This window comes from Abrus precatorius, unplaced genomic scaffold (genome assembly GCF_003935025.1).
Source record: "Abrus precatorius isolate BTA unplaced genomic scaffold, Abrus_2018 Scaffold7, whole genome shotgun sequence".
Taxonomy (NCBI): domain Eukaryota; kingdom Viridiplantae; phylum Streptophyta; class Magnoliopsida; order Fabales; family Fabaceae; genus Abrus; species Abrus precatorius.
Window position 1 is genome coordinate 31,416,092 of NW_020874417.1, and position 10,901 is coordinate 31,426,992.

The window sequence follows — 10,901 nt, forward strand, 5'->3', positions numbered from 1 at the left end:
TTAAAAATAATACATGATGAATCTATATTTTGACTGATATTTTAGTATAATTCTAACACATTTGATAAGAAAAATATATAAAACAGAAAAACTCAAAAAAAGAGAAGAAATTAAAGTTTTGTTTAAATTTGTAGCTATTTTAGCAATTGTGAAATTTTTGCTTAGGAATTAAGTTTTTAATCTTGTTTTTGAAGGAATAATTTGAGCAAGGATCATATCCATGGAGGTTTGATGAAAAGGAAGAGGAAAGAAGCAAGTCTGGACTCCAAAAATACAAGAATAAGAAAATGATCACTTCAGAGCTCAGAGAGTCTTCAACTTGACGAGTTGCGCGTAGTCACTTTTATCTGTAAGAGTGATAACGCGCAACTACTTTGCATCTGCGTTGTCACTTTTATCAGCAAGAGTGATAGTTTCAGAGAGCTCTCAATATCAGGAAGTTGCGCGTGGCCACTATTACTGGAAAAAGTGTTAACGCGCAACAATAAACCCTCTGCGTAACTACTATTTCTCATAAAAGTGATGATGTAAAAATATGAAAAATTCTATAAATACCAGAAATGATCCGAAAAAAGGGGATTCTATTTATTTTCAGTTTTTTTAGTTAGATTCTTGTTAGAGGAAGTGAGAGAGAGGAGTAGGGATTCGAATCTCGGAACTTCACGAAAAGGAATAGGAGTGGAGCAAGCTTCCATGGCGATTCTGATTTTCTTCTTCTCTTTCTTTTTTTCTCTCTGCTGCCATGGTTGTGTAATTTGTTCATAGCTAGGAATTGTAGATCTGAAACGAATATGTTGAATTGATTTTGGATCTGGATTTCAAGCTTTGGAATAGAATGAGTGATTGATTCTGCACTTTACGTAGGAATTGAATGGATATTTGATTAACTAATTTCAGAGGAACTTTTGTCAATGGAAATTGAATTTGTTCTTCAGATCTGAACCAATCACCAAGATTATAGTTTTCTTAGGGATAAGGAACTTTGATCTTGCAATCTTTTGGTTTCTTATACTTAAAGCAATGTTGAATTAAATCAGATCTAAGAAATTAGAATGTTTTAATTGAATGTTAGGTTCACTGAGTTAAGGAATTAACCTCTGAACAATAGAACATGAAACTGGTTGTCTTTCTTTCCAAATGCTTGTTAATTTAGAACTTTATTGATTAAACATTGGAGTTTTGGTGAAGCAATTCCCTAGCTATGGTTTCTTTTTCTGTTATCAAATAATTGTTTGTTCATTGTTCTATTTTCTGCAAGTTCATTTTACTTTTAATTGTTCTGGTTTGCTGTTATTACATGTTACTACTCTCCTTCCAATTTCAAAAAAGCGTAAATGGTTATAATTCTATGAAGTGGTATTTGAAACCTAAATTTCCTGTGGAAACGATATTTGGATCTTAAATTTACTCATTACTTGCTGCAATCCTAGTGCACTTGCTAGTGTTAGATTGCGAATAACAAAACATAATATTATTTATTTTTTATTTATTTCAAACCTATAATATAGGATAGGATCAGCGATTATTATTCTTTTATTATATCTTATCTCTATCTTATTATTTTCTTATCTTATTCATTAATCAAGATTGATAATATAGATTAAGGCATTAGATAAATAATAAGAAAATATTTTTAAATAAAATTATAGTATTTAAAACAATAAAAATATATAATTTTTTGTTTGATATTTAAATATTTAATAAGTGTTTTGAGCCATTCATTAATATTGTTCTAAAATTTTTAAGTTTTAAAAAATATTTTAATTATATTTTTTTTATTTTTTTAATATTTTTTTATTTCACTATAAATTACTAAAAAAATAGGTTGAAGTGTATTGTTTGACATTTTTCATATTAAAATTTAAAGATGAATAGTATTGCAAACCATATTTCATAGGAACATCACCTTCCTCTATAATTTTGAGTTCATAAGTCTTGTTTCTTCATATGCATTGAAAACATTATAGAACCAATAACAAATTTGAATCACCTACAGTTTTGGTTGCAGTTTTTCATTTGCTTAAGCGAAACAAAATTCACTTAATCGAAACAAAATTTATTTAAACGAATTTAGTAAAAAGTGATTTTAGTTTAAACAAAAAAAAATTAACTTAAGCAAATTTTGCTTAAGTCAAAAAAATTCGTTTAAGCGAATATAGTTTAAGCCAGAAAGAGTGACAAAAAACTAGAAAAAAGAGAGAAAAAGAGAGTAAGAGAAGAAAAAGAGAGAAAGAGAAGGTAAGAGGAGATGAGGCAAGAGCACAAGGGAGAGGGAGAGCGTGAGAAGGATAATAAAAGGAAGGGAAAATGGTCGGATGAAGAGAGAAAAAGAGGGGTGAAGAACTAAATAAAGAGAGAGGAAGAAAGAGACTGAGAAAGAGGGTGGCTGGATAGGAAAGGAAAGAGAGGAGAGGAAGAAGGGCTGAGTGGGTGGATGAAAGAGAGAGAGTTGAAATGGAAGTAAAGACAACATCTTCTTCTTGTTGTGTATTTTCGTTTAAGCGAAACTATACAGGAAGAAGAAGATGTTGCAGCTCCAGTTAAAATTACAGGCGATCTGGATCCACTAATAACTAAATGATTGCCTACCAAATTTGTTACTAGAATTTATTTTTCTTAAAAATTATCTGGGAAGAAGAGTTTTGGAGGAAAGAAAAAAAGAGAGCAAAATTTATATTTTAAATAAATATATTTAAAATTAATATTTTGAAAGATAAAAAAATATAAATTAATATATTAACAAAAACTTAATGAATTAATAATATATAATTCTTTAAGATACTCTTAACGTTCATCCTGAAATTTTACTTGTTAATATATTATTTTTGCTTATTTTGGAATTACATTAATTTTAAAAGACTCTTTTCATTTATTGCTTCTAACCATTATAGGAGAAAGGAAAACAACATATTAAAGAAGAGCAAGGGAGGAAGCTAAATTTAGACATTTTTTAAATATTCAAGAAAAACATGTACATGCCACTAGCATACCATCATAGTACTGAAACATAACATAGCATAACGGTGAGCAAAAAATATGAATTATTGAAATGTCTGACCCCTTCCTTCTGTTCATAAATTTATTCACATATCATTATTTTAACCCTGTTATTAATATTTTCTTGGGATTATTTTAAAAAATAGCCTTGGCTTTTTTCCTTTTTTTTTTGTCAACAATAGTCTGGGCTTGTCGAAAGCATCAGTATGTTTTTAAAAAAGCAGTTTAGAAATGGGCCGATGGAGCCCAAACTAGCCCACAAATTCTAGTAACTCAAACGACGACGTTCTAGTCACCTGTCACTCTGTGCGGCACACGAACAAAACCCTAGCGAAGACCTGGAAGCAGCACCCTATATAACGTTGATTCGCTCACGAACCCTAAAAATTCAGATCCTCAATTGGGCAGCACCAACAGCTTCGGCGGCGACCCTCACTCTCCGACAACATTTCCGCGGCAAAAATGGTAGGCTCCCATCTCGATTGGCCCCCTCCGTGCACGGAGTTGATTGGAAGAAACAAAGGTGCAATTTTGAGAAACCTTGAAAGGTAACTGAATTTGTTTGTTGTGGGTCTTGCAGTCTCTGGTGGCGAACGAGGATTTCCAGCACATTCTGCGTGTGCTGAACACGAACGTGGACGGCAAGCAGAAGATAATGTTTGCTCTTACCTCAATCAAGGGTATTGGGAGGAGATTTGCCAACATCGTTTGCAAGAAAACCGATGTTGACATGAACAAAAGGTTTTTGTTTTTTCTTTTGTTCTGTTCAATTGCACATTGACTGACGTGTTTTTTTTTCTTTTTTTCCATTTTGTTGAAATGGGTGTTTTGTTGTGTTGGGATTTTCAGAGCTGGTGAGTTGAGTGCTGCTGAGTTGGAAAATCTGATGGCTGTGGTTTATAACCCTCGGCAATTCAAGATCCCAGACTGGTTTTTGAACAGGAAGAAGGATTACAAGGATGGAAAGTACTCGCAGGTTGTGTCTAATGCACTTGACATGAAGCTGAGGGATGACTTGGAGAGACTCAAGAAAATTAGGTTACTCACTCACCTCTACTAGTTACCTATCTTTTCATATATTTTATGTTCTAATTGTTTTCCTGGTGAATCTGATATTTGTTTGTTCAAAATCAGAATAAGTTTTACCTTGTTGACAAAGTCAAATTGACTACTAGATTTCTGTCTTCTGATATGTGCAACATGAATGTATGCTGGACGCAGATCTGTTCTTTTTTTTTTATTTCTTTCCTTTTATGATTATGTGATTGTTTTGCCTGCGATGTTTGTATATGATATCATGGAAGGACAGGTTCTCATTATCTGATAGGAATATTTATCTTAACGTTGATCTAATTTATCTCCTCAAAAGAACCTGATCATATTAGTTTGCTAGCCTGTCGTCCAATAGCTTGTGCTTGGTTTTCTGTTAGTCCACATAGTTGCTAGATGTCAGTCCAAATATTGAATGTGTAATGAAATCAAAGTCTACCAACATACTTAAGAATTACTGTGGAAAGCCTATGCATTGTATGTTTAAGTAAATTTTGGCTGTTGTTATAACACTTGGGACTCACATTCTAACTATCATGCAGAAACCACCGTGGTTTGAGGCACTACTGGGGCCTTCGTGTCCGTGGTCAGCATACCAAGACTACTGGCCGCAGGGGGAAAACTGTTGGTGTCTCCAAGAAGCGTTAAGCTGATATGTTTTGGCTTGAGATTAGATTTTGTTGAGGAGGCAAATTTCAAGTACATTAGACATGTTTTCCATACCGACTTTGTATTAGTTGTGAAATGCGGTGACAATTTCAATTTTGTTTGTTATTTGCGTTAAGCTTCCGTTTAGTTTAATGTTGGTATTCTTAGTTGTAGAGAACCTTAAATAGTATTTGATGAAATTACGTATTCACTATGTTCCTCAAAGGAAAATGTTACTTTTTCGTATTCAAGTAATGATATTTGGCAATAAATTGGCGACGCAAAACATTTTGTAACTTGGTGAGATATTAAAATTGTTTGTGGTCCTTTCACATTCATAAGGTTTTTTAAAAGTGAGTTATTTATAAAGTAAAAACTAGGAAGTCCTTTACTATTCGTATAATTTAAAATATGTGATAATTCCAACCTTAAAGAATTTAAGGGTGGATATATCGTTGTTTTCCTCATTTTATAAGTAAGCCTTTTTTAAGAAATTTTTTTCCTTTCTATATGGAATTCATATTGTTAGACAATGATGATTTTGATTCACAAAATGTATTTGAAAATTAAGTAGTTCTATATTTTCTCCAACTCTTTAATATGACAATATCACTACTTTATTCCAAACACTTGATTTGGTAGCTACCCGTCTATAATTTATTTTGTTGCAAGTTTTCACACTGCTTTGTATGCATACATTAGTACGTAATTACTTATTTTTCGTGAACATTGATGGAAGACGTTTGAAAAAGGTAACCAAGTTTATACGTTTGCGTTAATTGGAGAAATTGAACGTTGAGGCATAGGGTATGGTTCTCAGTACTCCCCAAAATCTCATTTTTCTTTTCTAAGAATTTATATTAATGGTCTTCCCTAAGATTTTGCTTGCTTTTTTATTCGTTTTTCCTATATTTTTCATTATGGGTCGTTAAATCATCAGTAATTCTGACAAACCTAATATACATTTTCAAGGAAAATATATAATTTTAAGAGTAAAGTGTCATATTATATGGTTCATGTAGTCATTGCAATTTGCACTATTGTGTCAGCATGAAAATTTCATCAAAAAGTGCCGTCGTCATCTAAGCACATATTACAATTATGAGTGGGGAATTAATATACTTTCATAACCGAGATGAAAATTTAAAGAATAGCAAATAAGGTTGAAATAATTATAACGAATAAGGTTTAATTTCAAATAATTAAATACTTTCCTACTCCTATCTTCTTATCCTCAACTTTTGCAAATAAAATCACCAGAACGAGCCAGTGCTGTGAAACTATCTGGTTTCTGTTTTGTTGGTGGGAAGAGAGTGGTTCAAGCGCTCTTTTCCACCAGGCTTTGATGAGGCATTGCCATACCATATCATTCCAACCACGGCTATTACCATCCCTAAAACCACGTGAACGTTGAGACCTTCCCTCCCAAAGAAAAAGAATCCCATTATTAAAACAAGTATTGTCTTCATATGGCCTAGTACTTGAAATGAAACTGCAGTAAATCTTCCAATGCAGATAAATTGGCTCAGGTTGGTCCCCACCGCGATAGTGCATGACAGAAATATGAATATCTGCCAAAGCCAACACATAAGATGACAACCTTAGGCAAGGTCAATATCAACCCACATAAGATTGTGAAAAGTAACATAAGGTCAGCATGCATTAATCCATCTGTTTTATTGTGTGTTTATCTACACTGATAGGCATAGTAATGTCTATGCCTAAATAACAGTCATGTAACACACAGGCATACAAACAAGACCAAATATATAATATACACAATTGTCTAGATCTATTTAAAGGTGAAATCAATATCTATTTAACACATCAAGCCATCCACTATAATATGCAAATCCATGTGAATCTACTAGTTTGTGCACTCGATTTCTCAGAAAAAATAAATTATCTATGGTTCATATGTTGAAATTGATATCATTTTGTGATCCATTGTACATACCAAAGGGCCTGCGTTATAAGCATATTTGTCAACTCTGTTGTTTGTCAACCAATAGTCTAGAACAGGGCCAAATAACAGGAGTGATGCAGCCTGTGCAGGTGCTGTATGTCCCAAAAGGTTGAAGGAACTCAACGAATACTTCCGTTGAAGAAAGTGCACATACTGCACATGAGAGATTTGAAAATTCATTAATAAGTCAGAAAAAAAAATCAGATTAAGATTCCTTAATCCTTACACTCCATAAACCAAATAGGAGTGTTAATAGCAGGCTGAAACATGATAATTTTCACAATACCAGAACTTTTCTAAAATGCATTCATGTGGACATATAAGCATAACACAATAATAAGGCAGAAAGGACAATGTTAGTCTGATTCCATTCCTCTCTCTGTAATGTTGTGTATGCAGGTGTTTGTGCTTGCATGAATCCATTTATGATTCAATTATGCCATTTATGTTTGAACAGATGCAGTATATTACATGTAGTGGAATTCACACTTACATATTGTTGCAGAGAAGTGCTCCACACTGCTATAAAGGCAGCAACGAACCCTCTTGTGTTAACACTCACATCAGTAACAGTGCAAACACCAACGCCCAAAAGAACAACACCTATGCTCAGTTTTGTATCTCTTGAATACCGAATCTTATCAAAAACAACTTCCAACAAGCAGGATACAGGGATCATACTCAACTTAGCAATCTGCCAGTGGTTAAAAAGTAAATTTAACTTCTGAATGCATTAATGGACCAATAGCGAATTAAGCCCAACTCACTTGATAGAATCCGACTGAGTTCCACATTAGACTGACATTCATTCCAACAATGGAGAAGTTAGCGAAGAAAACAAACTTTAGAATTTCTAGTAAGGGTAAATGAGAAGCCTGGATATATCCTAGCATCCTTAGTATGACTGTCATCAAAGTAGTAGTAGCAAAATGAAGACCTGTTAATGTTGTAGCTGCACGCAAAGGCAAATTATATTAAGAAGATAAGAAATTAGCATCAAAGCATGATAATATATTAACCGGGACATTGTAACTCGAGAACAAAATTATCATTAAAATTTTGGAAAGGGAATTTACCAAAACTGAAGCCATAAGTGGCCATCAAAGCTTTGTTTACAATGATAATTCCAACAGAAGTTACAACATTGAACATCCATGCAGCTGCATCCACTGCTGCCTTCTTTTCAGCCTTGCTAGCTGGCGCCATGTTCCTTCTTATTTTTCACAATTTCACACTGATCTCTTCTAGCTAGCCTCCATAAAATTCCATTCAAATGATGTGCATGGGTCAGCCCACTTAAATAAACAACGAAGCCTGGTAAAGTGGAAGGTATGAAATTATCATATTTAAATAAAAAGAAAACAAATGGAAATGTGACCACAAATATCACAAATTCACTGTGATAGAAAAATGAATATTTGTATAAAAATCTTAAGGACATCAAAAGGATCAGAAATTGACAGCTGACAAACAAAAGAATTGATATGCATCTCATCATCTTTAACAATAACCCCCAGGATAATATTATTTATTGATAAAAATGTTGATGCACAACATTTAGCACTCTACCTTGTTCCTTTTCTCCTAGTTATGAAAATAATCTACCTCCACAGAGAGTTGACACGTTGAAAATATGAGAATCACTAAGCCTTTGAGCTTAGAGTTTCAAATTAAATTTATAAAATTAAAATGTGAAATGCAGAAGATACATTCAAGACTCAGAATCAGAAAAGTCTGCATCTCCTTAATTTAGATTCAACATAACCCACATCATCCCCTTTGGGGACCTTCAGCTAACATGACACCTCTATTCTCTCGCCTAGCAAGCCCTGTTTTTCTCAGCAAATAGCATCTTCCTTTCCCCAAGAGTATAAATCGATCAACGAAGCCAACTATAGTTATGCATTGACCAAGAGTTGTAAAAGGTAATGTGAAGGAATAAGAAAAAATATTCACAAAATCATGTCATGGTTTCTTTAAAAACAAGCCCACATGGTATGGTTTTGAATTCATCAAGTGGTGATAATGATACATTTTATCAATATCATTTTCAAATTATATATAATTATTTATTCAAAATTAGGAAAAATCAGCAAGAAATCATTTTTAGAATTAATATATGACATGTAAAACATCGCGATCAAAATTCATTTCTACCACTAACGGTACAATAGCCCAATAGAAGAAGAATGATATAAGTAATCTATCAATATGAATAAAGTAGATCTTTCATCCAAAACCTAACATATAAGTACATTTCTATTCTAATCATACACGGTAATAACCCCTAAAGTGATTCACACATTTTCCGGGTGGATTATCAAAACAAACACAACCTTGAAGACATTATATCCCGTTTGAATGAAATGCCAATTGGCCCAATTTCATAAACAAAGCTCCTAAATTAACCAAAATGCCATATCATCTGAATTGAACTCCAATAATTTCCTAATGCAAAACAATTCTCCGCTCTATGGAAAAATAAATTAACTAAATTTTAAAAAAAATCAAATCCATCATAACCAGATCCCAAAAGCAGTCTCAGATCCAGAAGGGTAGCACTGAAAATTAATAAATAAATAAATAAACTTAAAAGAGAGAAAGAGATCAAACATGGGTAAGCTCATATTCATCGAGTTCTGCTCTTCAAATAAGAAACATATAAGATACGATTAATCATTTAAAAAAAGGTGAAGCTTTTGAAGGAATGAGAATGTGGGGTTGAGAGAGAAGAAGGAAAAGAAAGAAGCAAACCGTGAATTGAGAATGCATTGGAACTTGGAATGATACGAAAGGTGGGAAAATGGAAGAAGGGAATTGGTTTGCAGATTGTAGTAGGAGAGGCACGCGGTACGCACCCAACAACACAACACGAGCATAAGCAAGTTATGGTTGCTATGGTATGGCAGAGTAATCCATGTTTTCTGATTCCTTCACGTATTCTTGTTGGTATGGTCCAACATGCACGTTCTCCCTTGCTTTTACTTTCATTTTGGGACAAACAACACAAGTATAACCGTAATATGTTCTCTTTTCTTTTTCTTTCTTTTCATCGTTATATTAAATTATGACGGTTTTGAATTATTTTAAAAAAAATTAAGATGTATACATTAATTTTTATTTATGAAATGCATTTTATTTATTCTACATTTGTATTTTTCTTTCTTATAAGTAATTTTTAAAAAGTTTATCTAAACTAAATTTATATAGACTATTTATTAACTTTAAACTACACTTATCGATCGAAATAAGAATGGTTAGAGATTAATCGCATGGTAAGTTAAAATTATGATTTCAATTACTGTAAATAATACGTAAAATATCTGACATCGCTTGTAAACATAAAATTAACTGTTGTAATGTTTTATTTTAAAATAATTCAAATAAAATAAATTATCTTAAAATCACTTCACTTGTTATACCCAATATATATATATATATATATATATATATATATATATATATATATATATATATATAAAATATTTTACATAGTTAATTATAATAGTAACCGATATAGTAATTACTAAAATCATTCTCCTTTGAATTAAAAAAATGCTTTGTCAATCATTTAGAGTTTCAAGGCAGCTAAGCCACACATACAAAAATAAATAACGGAATACCGATGTGGTTATCTGATACTACAATATAAAATATTATAAAACACAACATGCTCATTTAATGGTAATTAAATGGAAATTGAGTAAAATAATCAAACAATTGCTAAGCTTCCCTATGACTAATCTTCTCTTTGAAATTAAAGATTTTCAACTTTAAAATATCACTAACTCTGTTAGTGTTTCAGTCTCGCTCAATTGTAGATAATAAGAAAAGTTATGGCATATGAGCAAAGATAGTAGAATAATAAGAAAATTTTACCCAAGACAAGAAGTGAAAATTTGTATGAAAGGAGGAAGAGAATCCTCTCTATTTGCTGAATGGTTCAATGAAAGAGATAACGACATATGCAAGGAAATAAAGGCATTAATTAAGAGGGTTAGGATGGCTAGTGGCTAAAAAAGGAAAAGAGTGGTGAAAAAACAGTGAAATGTGAGAGGGGGAGGGGGTGGTAAAAGGTGGGGAGAGATAGAAATGAAATAGTAAAGCAATGAAAAAAAAATCATAAAAAAGGCTTTCACCAAAGAAAAAAATCATTAGAAATACGTAAAAAAAATCTTAAAATGGAAAAGAAAACCTTTAAAAAGAAGAGATAAGTGTTGATGCAATATTAGATTAAAAT

The 10,901-nt window shown here is 32.2% G+C and overlaps 2 protein-coding genes across 3 annotated transcripts; one reads left to right on the forward strand and one right to left on the reverse strand.

Moving 5' to 3' along the window:
* Positions 1-3,322: 3,322 nt before the first annotated feature.
* On the forward strand, positions 3,323-4,970 carry LOC113871095 (40S ribosomal protein S18-like). The gene is made up of 4 exons (XM_027507869.1): positions 3,323-3,462; positions 3,578-3,738; positions 3,847-4,035; positions 4,590-4,970. The coding sequence occupies exons 1-4, from the start codon at positions 3,460-3,462 to the stop codon at positions 4,693-4,695; spliced, it is 459 nt and encodes a 152-aa protein (XP_027363670.1). The 5' UTR covers positions 3,323-3,459; the 3' UTR covers positions 4,696-4,970.
* On the reverse strand, positions 4,971-9,528 carry LOC113871094 (UDP-rhamnose/UDP-galactose transporter 6-like). Of its 2 annotated transcripts, none has more exons than XM_027507867.1 (6): positions 9,416-9,528; positions 7,738-7,975; positions 7,429-7,613; positions 7,155-7,355; positions 6,653-6,814; positions 4,971-6,266 (listed from the first exon to the last, which is right to left on the reverse strand). In XM_027507867.1, the coding sequence occupies exons 2-6, from the start codon at positions 7,865-7,867 to the stop codon at positions 5,976-5,978; spliced, it is 969 nt and encodes a 322-aa protein (XP_027363668.1). In that variant the 5' UTR covers positions 7,868-7,975; positions 9,416-9,528; the 3' UTR covers positions 4,971-5,975. The 2 variants fall into 2 exon arrangements, with proteins under 2 accessions (XP_027363668.1, XP_027363667.1); XM_027507866.1 differs by having other exon boundaries at positions 7,738-7,909; positions 9,416-9,524.
* Between the last annotated feature and the right edge of the window lie 1,373 nt (positions 9,529-10,901).